The following is a 15,282-nucleotide window of genomic DNA, read 5'->3' on the forward strand; positions in this document are numbered from 1 at the left end:
CCCTTCCAAGGGCTCATCCCAGGACTGGTCAGTCCTACCCTCAGCAGCTCAGTATTTAAGTATTTGCTCAGGTTTTGCCAACCTGAGCAAGCAAGTCCTCTACTTTTATCACCCAAAAGTCTGTTCCTAATGGGCAGTAAGAAAAATGGGGACTTTCAGAAACCTTTGAAAGTGTTACAGGGAAGCAGCTCCCATTGAAATTCAAAAGCAGTTAATGAATTCTCTCAGGACCTCTGCAAATCCCAGCCCGAGTTTCTTAATTATTTTTTTTTCTTGTTTGGGTAACTGCTTTCATCACCAAAATCTGTGGGCTTAAAGCTATTGTTTTAGGCTTCCATTCTTTACCTCTTGTATTGTATTATGCACAGAAGTGTAAGTTCCTTTCAACAAATTTGGATTATTGCCAGATCTCCTTATTAAAAAGTCACTCTTCATATTTCCGATAAACACAGCTGTTTCATGGTGTTTGAAAGCATTTCACATCAGCCAGCATGGTGGCTTAGCCAATTAGTCCTCTAATATGGTCAATTTTGAGAATAAGTACCTTTGGGGTACAAAGGGTGGGATCCATCTCGCATAATTTGAACTGGCATCGCTGGAATGGCAGCAGAAACTTTGCAGCACACAGGGAGTTAAAGCAACTTATAAGCCTGACGTGGAAGTTGCTAGCAGAACAAACTGTTCTCTAACATTTCCAGGGAAATGACTTTTCAGAAAATACTTTCTTAATTGTAATGAAGCCAATTATAATGGCCTCAAAAACAAGCGGATAAAAAACGATCCCGTTTCATTATGGTTCTAGTGTTACTATTTCTAGGAAGGCTGATCAATGTTTAATGAAGTATTAGTAAACTTAATTATCACTTTCTGGAGGGGGTATCTGAGCGCTGTGCCCAGCTGATGGGCCAGCCCTCGTGCCTGTGAAGGAGCAGTGGTTGTGATTCCCAGCGCTTCTCCCTGGAGCACTCCGGGGTGATCACGCCTTTTCCTGAGCACCACCAAACCACCCTCTCAAAGACTTCAAAAGGCTTCAGGGAGAAAGGAGTTCCATCCAGGGCTGTGGGCTTGAAGGGGCTGGCAGGGCTTTTTTTGGAAGAGGAGATGGAGGGTGGACGGATCAATATGTGGCCCCATATGTTGGGCTGTGCTGGTGGAAAACCTGTCTGAGCATTGTAGGCGTCCCTTCGCTGTGTCAGCAGGCACTCCCCTGGAGCAAGGATCCCAGGGCTCTTTTTTAGGAACCACTCCTTTGTTCCAGGATCCTAAATATCTGAAGAAAACTGTGACCTGTTTCAAATTAACTGATCCTTTATTGTCTCATCACTGCCTCGGACAGAATTCGCAATTTTGGCTCTTCTTCAGAGCCTCGGCCACGTGCAGCGCTCACCTAATCAATGGGGGCAGCTAATTGTACTGGTTACTTGGTTATTGGCCCACAACAAACCAAGAAGGGGAAAGGCAAGACAGAGCTGCATAATCAGAATTCAGCATTCTGAAGAATCCTGTGACTTCTGTGCTGCACAGCACCCCGAGCTCATAAAACACTGAGGAATCCAGTGTAGCACGCAACAGCTGTACTGCATAATTACTTGGCCCAATAGCAGCAGTTTTAAAATACTGGTATATCTGTTGCAGGCCACCATACATTACCATCTCATTTTCAATAAAAAGTCTGGGATGTTTCAGACCAGCTTCAATGGAATTAGAATCATGTGTGCTTTGAAATATTTATGCTTGCCTTGAGATGGAAGGATAACTCCTGCCTCCAGCCCCTACACAAAATAACAGATTTCATAACGCCAGGGACTCCAACTCCTCCATACCTACAGCAGGTAGAAATGAAGTTCTGATCTTGAGTACACATCTTTTCATAGATTGTAGAAGTCATATTTTATGTCATTTACTGAGGTCAATAATAAAATATAAATGTCACAGGCTGAAAGACGCCAGGAGAAATATGGTTTGGCAGGATGGAGCTGCTTAGGGATACATAAATAATAAGTCAATAAGTAAATAAATAATAGACAAAGACCTATTTTATCTTCCATTTGAGGATCTCAAAGAATTTACAATCTCTGATTGAGACTTGTAATATCCCGTCAGAGGTAATAAGAGCCTCTTTTCTTACACAGGGTAATTTCCATCACTGTAGGTGTGGGTTTAGGAATTAAAGACTTTATCATTTTTATTAAGTCTGAAAATCATGACTGAAAGGGCCCTTGGCCTTTTTAGAGGCAAACAGGGATAATAATGACCTGCTTCATTACCCCTTGTGCTTTCACTGATTAAAAATGCTTGTGAGGGCCCCTATATTTGGAAGCACCGTTGTGTTCTGCACTCAGAACTTGTTGGAGTGGCCAGTTTTGCACTCTCCAGAGTTGCTGACCACAACACAGCCATCAGAGTAATGGTCTGTGTCTGGGCCAGCAGATTTTAGACTTTAACATTTAATTCCCTCTCTCTGGTATCAGGCAGGCACATTTGTAATGTTGATCAGTTTAATAGTGGTGGTTTTTCTCCTCTTATCAAAGAGCCCTTTCTTTTGGCACTTGAGAAATTTGCTATTTCCTAGTCAGAGGCTGCACAAACAAACCTTTGGAGATCCCTATGGCACTCGTCACTCCTTATGCTAAGGGGAAAATGACCCCTGCACATCAGTGCATGGCACAGGGCTGAGGAATGGTGCCAATTTTCTCGTTTTCCTCCCCCAGCCCTTCCCTGATCAGCAGGAAGCCCTTGGGGATGGGCTGAGGAGCTGGCCAAGGCTCCAGAGAGGAGCCACGTTCTCCTTGCAGCACTTTGCCGTGCTGAATTCTTGTTGGTCATTTCTGCATTTCTTTGCTTCTCTCTCTCTTTAGACCGGTCACTGACACACACTCTCCCCTTTCTTTTCTACCCTGACGCGCTGAGGAGGTCAGGACAGCAGAGAAAGGCTTGCTCCTTGCCTGCCACTGAGTATTTCTTTCCTCCTTCTTACAGCAAATCAAATTATTCAATGAAGAGCCATACTTTGGACAAGCTAAATACAATGTTGTCTCAGGCCTAGCTTTGAATTCCCACATGTTCCCTGGATGCAGTTCTTTATTCCTTCTTGTCTGAGATGCATTTCAATCTCCTTTTCACCCAGGAGACAAACAGAAATGAGTTTGTTCATAAAGGACAGTGCAATTGCATAACAATTTCAAAGAGTACTAAAAGAGATGATACTAAAAGGAAATTATCTTTTTATATTTCAGAAATTCCAATTTATTCCTTACTTAATTAGATGTTTGTCACATAAATGTCCATTTCTCACTTTTATCTGCATCCTTCATATTCCATCTGGCACACAAGGAAAGGGGGAACTACAAAAGCAGATACAAAGAAAGGGAGGAAGACAGAAATAATGTAGGCTAATAAAAATTTTGTTGTCGTCATCAAAATGCTGTCTGGGATCTACCTGAGTGAAGGTGTGTGGGCAGAATGGAGGTGCCAACCTCAGAGCAGCACCACTCAAGGGCTGGGGATTATTTTGGGGTGAGGTGGCTCCTTGGACACCGTTGTAATAATTGTCTCCATGGTGGTCGCTCACAGTCACAAAAGGGAATCTCCCTTTAATTTTGATGTTTCTCTTTTTATTGGGGATATTTTCAGCAGAATTAAAGGGAGCAGAATTAAGGCGGACACAGGGAGCTTTACATGGCAAGGACAAGGGTGTCACATCCATCCCATACCAGCACCCCTGGCATGAGTGCAGCTCTCTTTGGTGGTGGTGTCAGAGCAGTAATTCCTGTCCTGTGGTGGAAAGGGATGTGTACAGGAGGGCTGCCCAGCCAGCCCTCAGTGAATGTTTACAGCAAAAGGCAGCAGTTTCCGTGCTGCTGTTTCTGAGTTCACGTTTTATCCACATCCTCAGGCTCTTGAGTTTGCTAATGGTTTAATAATGCTAAAGAAAAAAATAAGTTATTAATAAAGTGTCATATTATTAAACTGGCAGTGAACAAGAGTAAGAAGCAGATTTTAGCTTTTATTTAACCGAAGGTTTTTCATAACATTCATCATGAAATGAATGTTTGCTCATTTGTGTTTGATTTTAGTTAACTTTCCTGCATCTCTCCAATTTTTCCAAATGTGCCAAAGGCTTTTTTTTATTTTTTTCCCCTCTTGTATATTTAAATTATTTCCAAGCCAGCACCTGAGTTTCTGTAGGATTTCCCCTGCCTTGCATAGCATTTATCTGATTGGTCATATGCAGTGTACGAGCACAATCTCTGCACATGGACACCCCTGAAAGACTCCTAGGGAGCAACAAAGACTGTTTGGTGAGAAATAAACAATGATTTACAGATGAGCTGGTGTGCAACCAGATTAATTGGTCATTCTGAAGGAAGAGTGAATCCTCATTTTAAAGGGAGAATTCATGGCACTGTAAGTGGCAGCAGTTGCTGCCTCGTGGTGACAGCTAACAATGGGAAGCTCTGTTGGGTAACAAGAGTCCAACACAATATATTTTGAAGGCCAAGGAACTGGGCAAAGGTGTCACATAATGCAGGAGAGCAAAAGGCTCTGGAGCTGCACTCGTAGTTCTGCTGAAATCAGCTGAGGGTGAAATCGGTCATTGCCAACGGGCTGGTGTACATCACACCTCTGCACCTTCTCTGGAGTGCATTTTCCAGATGGCTTGTTGGCCCATAAATTCACCAAATTAAACTTCATCCCCGAGAGCGAGCTGGGGGCTTGCTGAAGATCTGAGCCCAGCGTTATTCAGGAGAAATGTAAATGTGATTTTCCAAACGATCTCGCCACTTTGTGCATGTTCATTAAACGAAAACACGTTACTTAAAATAAATGTTCCTGAAGTGAGATGGGGGAAAACAGCCCAACAACAAGAAGTGTTAGACTGCTTTTAAATTATCGACCGTTTATACTACAATGTAAAATGGATTCGTATGTGCAAATCCAAGTAACATGAAATGTCAATTAAATCAACCCTAATCTCCCAAATACATTTTTTTATTGCCTGATTGATGAGGGCTGCTCTTAAGGTGATGAATAGTTTTCACTCTCACAAAGGACTGCTGATTCCTTGCTACGTGTCCACTAAAAACACAGAAAATCCTTCAAAATGTCTGGCTCCGTTTGCTTCCAGGATCTAGATGGAGTGAGTGTAGGACACAATGTGGTCTGATATATTAATTGATGTATAAACAATACTGTACATTTAAAAACAAACCAATAGCAAAGAAAAAAAAAAAAAAAGCTGCTTAGAACTACAACAGATTTAAACTGTTTTATTTTCCAGAGGCAAAGCTCTATATAACGTCTTTGTTTTCTTTCCTATAGCAAGTCCACATGCAACACCATCGACTCTTCATTTTCCAACATCACCCATTATTCAACAGCCTGGGCCATACTTCTCACACCCAGCAATCCGCTATCATCCTCAGGAGACTCTGAAAGAGTTTGTCCAACTTGTCTGCCCCGACGCTGGTCAGCAGGCTGGACAGGTGGGGTTCCTAAATGTAAGGAAGCCGTTTTTCTTTCTTCAGAAGTGTTTGTCCTTTGTAAAAATTAACCAGGGGGTTAGGGATGGATGGGGTTGTTGTAACAGCATGGTGCCTGAAGGAGTGCACCTTGAGGAGATGCTGGAAGGGACAACAAAAAAAAATATTAAAAAAAAAAAAATATATATATATATGAAATAATAGTGCTGTGCTCCAAAAGCATTTAAAAAAACAAGCAAGAGACCGCCCCAAAAAACCACTCGACCACATTGTGGTGGAAGCAGCTTAAAGTGTCAGGGAAGCTGGTGCTTCAGTGACCTGCTGGGTCCCCCCACAAACGACTTTGCTGCATGTGTTGTAACCCTTGTGGAACCAGGGTTAACAAAATACGAAGGCAGAATAATTTTTATTAATTATTTTTGAAGTTCAGGGGAGAGTGGGGGGGAAAGAGCAGGAAAAGGGAGGGTGAGAAACAGATGTTTCAGATCAGCTAAGTTCATTAAAAAAAAAGAAAAAAAAGATACTGCCTTATAGCACTTTAGATCAAGTTGACCAGTACTTGAACTCAAGATGTTAAAAGTACAGTTTATTATGGTTTGTTATTTCTGTAAGCAGTTATCTTTTCCCCTTATCTCTATGAAAAATTAAGCAGAGTTCCAAAGCTTCAAATAACCATTTTCATTTTTTTTTTAATCAAATAAAGTGAATCATCTTGCTATTATTGAAATAGCATTCTGGACGAATACAGAATTTATAAATTTTATGTAAATCAAATCTAAAATAATGCTCTGAATATTTCATGAAATGTAATGCATGTAACTTTTTCCAGCCAATGAAGTAATAACTGGCAAAATTACTGCTTCTCTCCTGACATACTGAAAGTGTTAATGAGAATTAGTTTAATTATTAGCATCTAATTTATTACACTTATTTAATAAGCTGTATTGTTCTCAGTGTTTTCCTTTCCCCAGCAGAAAAACTGACTCTACTTATTCCAGCCAGTCCTGGCTTTGAATAATGTCTGCAATATGTTAGCAGATACATTTATGTCTAGACAACAAATCAATACAGTGCTTTTCTTTTTCCTTGAGTATTCATTTGCTTAATTTATCCCAAACCATTCAGCATTATGAACTGTTAGCACACTCACAATGAACAGGCAGCAGGGGTCTTCTTGGCAGGAAAGGGACCTAATTGGGAGACAAGATAGTGTTTGAGAGATGTCACTAATATATTAGTTTATTAAAGGTGCTGGATGTTGGAAAAATAAACATCCCTGAAGGATTGCTCCTTGCTGCAAACTCCAGCAACTGCAGTCTTTGAAGCCTGTGGGAGTGCTGTTAAGTTAAATGCAGATGAACTCGAGTCTTACTTATCCCCTGAACCATTTTTTGCTCCAGCACAAGTGTGATTTGCACCTCCACGGCTTTAAGGCCTTTTGTCAATGCCAGAGCAGGTGAAACGAAAATAAAAGTCCCAAGTGTTTCGCCAGGATGGGTATTTTGTCCCTGGCAATTCAGGCTAATGGAAACCCTATCAGGAATTAAAATATTATTTTCTTTAGCAGTACTTAGAATATGGATCTGTGTTTAAAGCTGAGCTTTTATCATCAATGGAAAAGCCAATGTGCAGTGCCAGAAGAGCTGCAGTGAGATCAATTTGTAGAGTGCTGTCGAAAATGATCTCATCATTTTTGTCACTAAAATGGAACACCTGATTCACAGCCTGTCCTACTTTCTCTTTATAATGGTATTTGGCATCTCTCTGTATGGTTTTCAAGTGTCCAGGCTGGGTTACATTTAAAATGTAAACTTAATAAGCTGGGGGGAGGGTTGGCATGTTTTTCTAAGCCTGATTCCTGTTTTTGTGATACTTGAAAACACTTTTACTTACGGACACATTTTTCTGGTGATTAATTGAAAGACCACACTCATATAGCTGATCCCCTTCAGCCTGTGACTGACCACAGCCCAGACTGAAGGGAGGGTGGTTTTTTTCTCCCAGTGTGTAAAATGAAGCTGTTCTAAGTTCAGTCATTTCTCCATATGATCCTAATGGCAGCTAAACCAAGAGCTACACTATTGCTAACTCAAAAGGGATGTGGGAGAGCAGTTATTTTAATATATACTCATTCATTTTCCTGTAATGAGATAGCAGCATGATTTTTAAGACCACCAAAAACGCTTGTTTTTTCTCTTAATGAGCAGTATCTTTAAGAAATTTACACTCAAGTCCTAGACACTGATATCCTGAGGGTATAGCACAGGCATGAAACCAGGGGATTTTAGGGGTCAAAAATACTGCTTCCCCTCTCACTGAGCATGGGTTAGTGCTGCAGGAAATGTAAAGAGGAATAGTATTTAATCCAGGACAATTTAATCTTAGTCAGACAAGCTGCTAATAGGACAAGTGGTTAAAAGCCAGAATTTCCATAGTTTCACAAGGTTCACAGAGTTTGACACGATGTTCCTTGAAGTCCACGGAGAATTTGAGCCAGCACTTTCTCTGCCGCCTCTCAAGTAACTGTAAATGTGTTGCACACAGTTTTTGAACTAGATTTGTTTTTACTGGAGGTTCCTAATAGCTGATTTTTAGTATAATTTCTGTCTGTTTGCTTGTTTCTCGGCAGCCCAATGGTAGCAGCCAAGGCAAGGTGCACAATCCATTCCTTCCTACCCCAATGTTGCCACCACCACCTCCGCCACCAATGGCTAGGCCTGTGCCTCTGCCAGTGCCAGACACAAAACCTCCAACCACATCAACAGAAGGAGGGGCCACCTCTCCCACTTCTCCAAGTAAGTATAGACGCAGCGGGATGCACACTGGGCAGGGATGAGGCCTGCACACACCTTGGCAAGCAGGAGAGCTCTCTGCTCTCCGCCATGGACAAAGCCACGAGCTGCTCCTATGTGAGCAGGGAAAGCCTTAGCTCAAGGTTGCAGTTTTGTTTCTGACTCGGTTGGCATTTCACACGTGTGAGGGAAGTCGAGGCCGGTGGCTCAGCTGTGACACAGAGCTCGGATCTTTGGGGTGTTGTTTGCTGCCATGAGGATTTGAGTGGATATCCCATGGCTGGAAGTGCTCAAGGCCAGGCTTGGGTGGGCCTCTGAGCAGCCTGATCTAGGGGATGGTGGCCCTAGATGGGGTTGGAACTGGGTGATCTTTAAGGTCCCTTCCAACCCAAACTATTCCATGGTTCTGTGATAAGTTGGTGTCTCAAGCCAGGTTTTAGAGGACAGATCCCACATGGAAGTCAGGCAATCTCCTTGAGAACATCCCTGCTTATACACACTGGGCTAAACTAACAATCCTTTCCAGTTTACTTCAATTGCCATTCTTTTGGGAATAAATCTAACCAGATTAAGCCAGACATCTTTCCCTTATGCCGTGCATCTTAGGCAACAAGTTTTGGTATGTCTTGAAGCCAGGGAGAAAGCTCTAATCCCCTCCCACCACCCACACGGCTCCCATATGCATTTTGTGTAGCCACAAGTCAAATTTACGGATTCCTGGATACACACTTGGGGATACCACTTTGGAGTCACTCTTCTGGGAAACAAATGCAATTCAGCTGTGTCTGATGCTTTAAAAAAAAGTCTGGATGTTCAGGGAGTTAATTGTGAAATGATTTAATGAAGCTATGCTCAAACTGACATTTAAAAACAAAAGGGAAGCTTTCAGTGCTTTAATGGCAACTGTAGGGGACTTGTTCCACAGTGAAGGGAGTCCAAATAACATCCACAAACAAAAATCAATCTAATCGAAAGAGCAAATCCCTTTGTGTGCTTTTCAAGCTTATTATTTAAATGCTATATGCAACCACTGCTGGATGTGCAGAGAGGTACTCACTCTTCAGACCAAGAGAAGCCTACATTTTTAAAGCTTTATATACAGTTCAGGAGACTTGCACAGGTTCCAGGGGGCATTTTTAAAATCTGGTAGTTCCTCAGAGGTTTTCATTGCCTTCTGCTACACGATAGTGCATCAACTGCAAACTCAGCAAGATGCTCTGGCTCGCTTGGAAATTGAAATGGGTTTTAGTATGAGACAGTCTGGTAAGATGGTGAACACGATCTTCTAGAATCAGGACTTCTCGAATTGATCAGCAGATTTTTCTTGAGTGCAGAAGTTGATTCATTCCCTCCCCTCCGCTCCTCTTTCCGACCTTAGACCAACACTGGTGCTGTCAGGAAGCTTTGGCACTTTCTGAGGGGACTTTTGAGTCCTATCAATAAGATTCAGCGGTGGGATCTAAAAGGTTAATGTTTAGTCATAGTTATCTCTGAGCGCAGTCAGCAGTGCCTTACTATTTCCTTGCCTTCAGAACCGGGAAAAACAAAACTAGGTCAGTGTGTACTTGTCATTACGGTTGTGACTCAGTTTACTGGCAGTGTTTGGTGTCAAAAAGAAAAGAAAAAAATTCCCAACAACATTTTAGCACTAATCTTAATTTTTATGATACTGTGATTGTGTAAACAAGCTCAGAGGGTGTCTGGCCAGATTCTCAGCTGGCAGAAAAATGGGTATTTCTCCTCTGAAGGGAGCAGGACACCCATTGGTGTCTGCTTGGGGCTGGTCACTGGGCTCTGTGTTCAGCAGACAGCTGCCACGTTAATTGGGAATGGAGGTTTTCTCAAGAGCAGCCAGTTAATGGTATTTAAACAAAAGATTAGGAAAATAATTACTGTTTGTTAATTAGCCACGCTGATGACTAAACATATAGTTCTGTACATATTCAGGCACGCATCTTCCTTTTGGTGAGGGGTTTGAATAACAGTGACTCCAGTTGTAAACAAGCATATAATTTAATTTAGGGAAAAAATTTTACAGAAAAGTAGATTATAGGAAATATTTTCTAAGAAAAATTATGACATGTAAAGCAAAGCCAGTGGAAGCATTGGCCACATAAAGAGGAAAGCAAACTGAAGTTTGAGGCGTCGCAGGCAGGGTTTGCCAGGAGGACCCACTGGGCTCCATTCAGCGTGTCAATCAGGAGCAACCCTCCATTTCCCTGCGTGTTTATTTTTTCCTTAACTAAATATTAGCCTTCGAACAGCGAGTGCAGATTCACCAGAGTTCCATAAAAGCCTCACAAAAAGGTGTTTTCCATGGTTACGGGCTGCTGGAGCGCACCGGTTCTGGGAGTGTCGCCGGGCTATGGCTGACTGCCCCGCAGGGCTTGGGGATATTGGAAAGTCACTAATGCAACAAAGGCAGGAGTGATGTTAAATTTTGGCCAGACTCTCTCCTTAGCCATGTGGAAGAGAATGATCCCCCCTCCTCCCGAGGAAATGGAGTGAAAGGGGTTGGCATTTGCTCCATTCTCCTTCCCTTTTTTGGTCTAGCAGAAAGCCCTCAGCAGAAACAAAATGCAGTCACGGCCCAACCAAAAATTGGAATATGGCCCTCCTGAGGGGTGCAGGAGCCAGGAGCAGCTGTTCAATACAGCATGGCCTCCTGGGAGCGAGAGCTAAAAATCACAACAAGGTGGTTAATGATTCTCAGAGCAATAGTGAAACTCTCCAGCTGTGACATTAACCAAAACATGAACATTAGTGCTGTCCAAGGAAGGAAGAGCCCCTGGAGATGCACACTGGGGATTTGCCACTACTGGGTGGCCAAACATGCTCTGGGAGCTGACAGTTTCAGCTGTGAATCCTGTCCCTTTGGAAAGCCAGCATTTTCCTCAGTCAGATGGCACAATGGAGATGGGATTCACGAGGTTTGGGAAGTTAATTTTTCCTCCACAAAAACCTTTTTCAATTGAACATATCTTAGATATCAAAAGACCCAGCATTATCTTATCTCAGATCTCTTCTTGATTTTCTTTGGTTGGTAACCCATTGCAAACACAACACAATATTTTCTTGAACTTGGCAGTTTTGGGGTTTTATATCTCACTGCCCAAAGCAAACACCACCTCCACAACATTCCAGTTGGGCTTTATCACTATCATAATTAAATCATTCCAGAGCAGCCTAAGATACTGCCATCCTGTACACCCTTTTAAACAGCTTTTTAAAACAAAGTGTTATTTTCTGAGATTCACAACTCTTAACTTAAATGAACTCATTACTTGTTAATGTCCCCTTGAACAAAAGAGTTTTCTTGTTAAATGGCATTTGTGTCAGGATGAGGAGAATGATCTTGTGGCTGTAGTACAGGATTCATAAAGCCGAGTGCCAGGTCCTGCCCTTGGGTCACAACATCCTGTGGAGCTCTCCAGGCTTGGGACAGAGGGGCTGGAAAAGGACTTGAGGATGCTGGGCAGCAGCAGCTGAACATGAGTCCAAGGGTGGCCAAGAAGGCCAAAGGCACCTGGGCTGGATCAGCTCTGGTGTGGCCACAGGACCAGGGCTGGGCTGTCCCCTGTGCTGGGCACTGGTGAGGGCACACCATGAAGTGCTGGAGAGTGTCCAGGGAAAGGAATGGAGCTGGGGAAGGGTCTGGAGAACAGGAGAGGCTGAGGGAGCTGGGAAGGGGCTCAGCCTGGAGAAAAGGGGGCTCAGGGAGGACCTTGTGGCTCTGCACAGCTCCTGACAGGAGGGAACAGCCAGGGATTAGTAAGGTTCTGCTCCCAGGGAACAGGGACAGGAGAAAAGGAAATGGCCTCAGGTCACACCAAGGGATATTTAGGTTGGATATTGAGAAAAATTTCTTCAAAACAGTGGTCAAGCACTGGAGCAGGGGCAGTAGTGGAGTCCCCACCCCTGGAGGTGGTTGGGGACATGGGTTAGTGGTGGCCTTGGCAGTGCTGGGGTAGGGGTTGGACTCAATGATCTTAGAGGTCTTTTCCAACCTAAACATTCCCATGATCCTGCAATCAGATTGGCTTTCTCTGCCTTCCTCTGCTATGCACTGGCTGAGCACCTTCTGGGCGAGATTGAGCGCTCTGTTCACTCCTTTCCCCACCCATAAAAAAGAGGGCTGACTCCATCACTCAATTTGCTGAAATTTGCAGTTCCCTCTCAGATCCTCAGCTGCAGAATGTTCTGCAGCAGGAACTGTTCTACTGCACCACATTCCTCCAGTCAATCCTCTTGCTGCAGCTTGAGGAACAGGACAACTCCTCACATCAAACACATGTACCTGTCATCCTGGTCTGTGAAAGGGAGACCTAGGGGTACATTAGGTTATCACTCACCCAAATCATCTTTACCAGTCCTTTTAATCCAGAACGATGACAAATTACACACTCCTGCTCTCAACAGCAATTATTTCAGGAAAGTATATTTAAAAGTAACATTTCCCTACTGCAGGCAACTTTAAAACACACAACATCCCCAAAACTGTTTGTTTGTCTTGTCTTTCATACAATTTCTTGCCATTTTGGCTAAATATCAAAGCTGTCTGTGTGAGCAAATGTTCTTTCTCTGCCAGCTCCTGTTTTGCTTGTTCCTGAAGTGAAGCATCATAGCAAATTTGTGGCATCACATTCATTCCTTGGCTGTGGGCTGTGATGTTGCAGACAATCCTTAGTGAATTCCAGTAGCAGAAAGAGCAGGCTGGGCAGGAAGCTGCTGCTGTTCATGCCCAACAGGACATCTCTCAGCTGGTGTGAACCAGGGTAGGTCTCTGCAATTCCCATGGAGCAAAGCTGATAAAATCTGGAGAAGATCTGCCTAAGAGACCTGGCTGCTGTTCCTTGTTCCTTCCCATGCTTTGGCTTTTCCCAAACTGGAGTTTGAAGACTCCAGCATAGGCTTAGCTTATATTTATGCTATATCATAATGTGACCCAGCTTTATCCAGTGAGACAGTTTGCCCCATCCTAGTTCTGGGGCAAAGTCTAGGGATCAGATTTCCAGAAATCCCACCTTCATGTCAACCAAGGGTGTTTATCTGAAGACAGTAAGATGCAGCTGGAAGTTGATCATGGTCTAAGCAACACTCAGTACTTCTCCCTTTCCTGAAACAAATCTCCCCCTAACAAGGGAATGAGTTTTCCATATCAGCTTAATATTCTGAGCCAAACTGGCCCCTTCCAACCCATAAACATCCCAGGACATTTTACAGCAAAGAGGGAACAGCACCTTGGGAGAGTCCAGTGTAAATCCTCTGCATATTTGTCCTTTTGGTGCTCTTCCCTCCTTGGCTTCAGCAGTGCAGTTCCATGGCCTGAAGGAAATACCAAGCTGACATCCAAGTATTTTCAGAAAGCAAGTTAAACATGGTTTGGAGCGGAAGGAAGGTGTACATAGCAACTCACCCAGCGAGCTTTGAGGGGACTTTTGTGCATATTACACACTTTTCAAATGCTTTCGAATTTTTTTGTTTGAACAGAGAAGCCATTAAAGTCAGCATTCTGCTGGTTCCCCTTTGATTTTCTACCAAATATCACAGCAAAAGTATCTGCCAGTGGGGAACTGTAAACAAGATCTTGAGTTCCTTCCCTTCTGGGTGGAACTTACCTGCTCCAAGGGATTAAATGGCCTCTCCACTCAATCTGCTTCTTTAAAAGTAGACCAGGAGAACCAAACAACAGATGTTTGATTTTTGAGCTCTAAGTTAATTTTCCCCACTGTAGAAGGAATTCTTAGTCTTGCACAATATTAGTTCATTAGTTGTTTAAAAAAAAACCTCCACAAAGGACAGCACAGAAGAATCCTAATACAAGGCACTAGCAACAGGAAAATGTCCTTTGCAAATGTGTGGCTTCTTTGAATTACTAACCAAATTAACATGGTAAAAGGTGATGAGAACATCTCACCACATCTACTCAGTAAATTTCTTCCTTGATTTGCAGGTAGGAGTAACATCCAGCTTACCTGTTCATAATATCCAAGCTGTACCACAATTTGCAAAACCATCTCAGGAAGATGAATTAGCGCACATTAAAATTCCTTTAAAACTTTGTGAAGGAGAAGTGTTCCTTGCATGATTTTTGCAAGTGTTAGCTTCTTGGAGAGAAAAGCTCACCGCACCAGAAACAAGTGGGAAAAATTCCTTCTTAGAATCCAGGATATCTCCCCTCATATCAGTAGGAAATGAAGATATGCAGTTCCTGGGGTGATTTCAGGGAATCTTGATACAAAGAAGTATTCTGATGAAACTGTGAGAGCTAAGAGGCATCACAAGACGTTTGTGGGACTTGAAGGATGAGGTTCTGCATGCTTCTAGACTTGGGAACTCATCACCCAAGGGCTTTGAGGGAGGCAGAACATCCACATGGTCCAAGTGCAGATTGGGCATTGGGTGAGAAATCCCTCCAGGGCCTTAATACAGGAAGTCCCTGAGCTGAAAATAATCAGAGGTGGGAAAGAATGGGAGAAAGTAAATACGTGACCTGTTTTGGTTGCATTTGCTTATGACTTCTGAGAGAGGTGACAATGGTCAAGGTGGAGCATTGGTCGGATTAGGCACAGCCTTATACCAAAGGCTCCTCCAGGGTAATTCCTCTTCACCAAACATTTGCCTTCAGAAAGGTAAAAGAGTTTCCCCCCCACAGCCAACTCAGTGTCTTCTCACTTTACTTTTCTGTAATGTTGAGGCCTCAACGTTATATTTAGCTTGACTGGAATTTGGCAAGTAACTTTCCTTTTACTATTGGGGTTTTTTTTTTGTTTGTTTGTTTTTTGTCTCTTCATTGGATAGTTAGGTTGTCTGGGGATTTTATTCAGCAGAATGCATTCCCATAAATATATTCAAAATAGATAGGAGCTTTCTTTGTATTGAGGCATCTATTTGCGTTATTTAGATCTAAACATGCAAAAAACTGAGGAAGAGAGAAGATTGCTTGAGGGTTTTCAAATGAGAGGAAGACTAAAAATGCATTGAAAGCTTTTGGATGTGGAAGTACG

At 42.9% G+C, this 15,282-nt stretch overlaps 1 protein-coding gene across 17 annotated transcripts in view; it reads left to right on the forward strand.

Annotated features, from left to right (window-relative positions):
• NFIA (nuclear factor I A) overlaps positions 1–15,282 on the forward strand; it is a 354,108-nt gene that overhangs the window by 308,096 nt on the left and 30,730 nt on the right. For 15 of the 17 annotated variants that reach the window (XM_058030278.1, XM_058030281.1, XM_058030286.1 and 12 more), the window contains 2 exons: positions 5,323–5,501; positions 8,113–8,278. In XM_058030278.1, the coding sequence (XP_057886261.1) occupies positions 5,323–5,501; positions 8,113–8,278 (345 nt within the window). The remainder of the gene's footprint in view (positions 1–5,322; positions 5,502–8,112; positions 8,279–15,282) is intronic. The other 2 variants (XM_058030280.1, XM_058030295.1) reach the window with 1 other exon arrangement.

The sequence above is a fragment of the Melospiza georgiana genome, chromosome 9, assembly GCF_028018845.1.
Source record: "Melospiza georgiana isolate bMelGeo1 chromosome 9, bMelGeo1.pri, whole genome shotgun sequence".
NCBI lineage: Eukaryota > Metazoa > Chordata > Aves > Passeriformes > Passerellidae > Melospiza > Melospiza georgiana.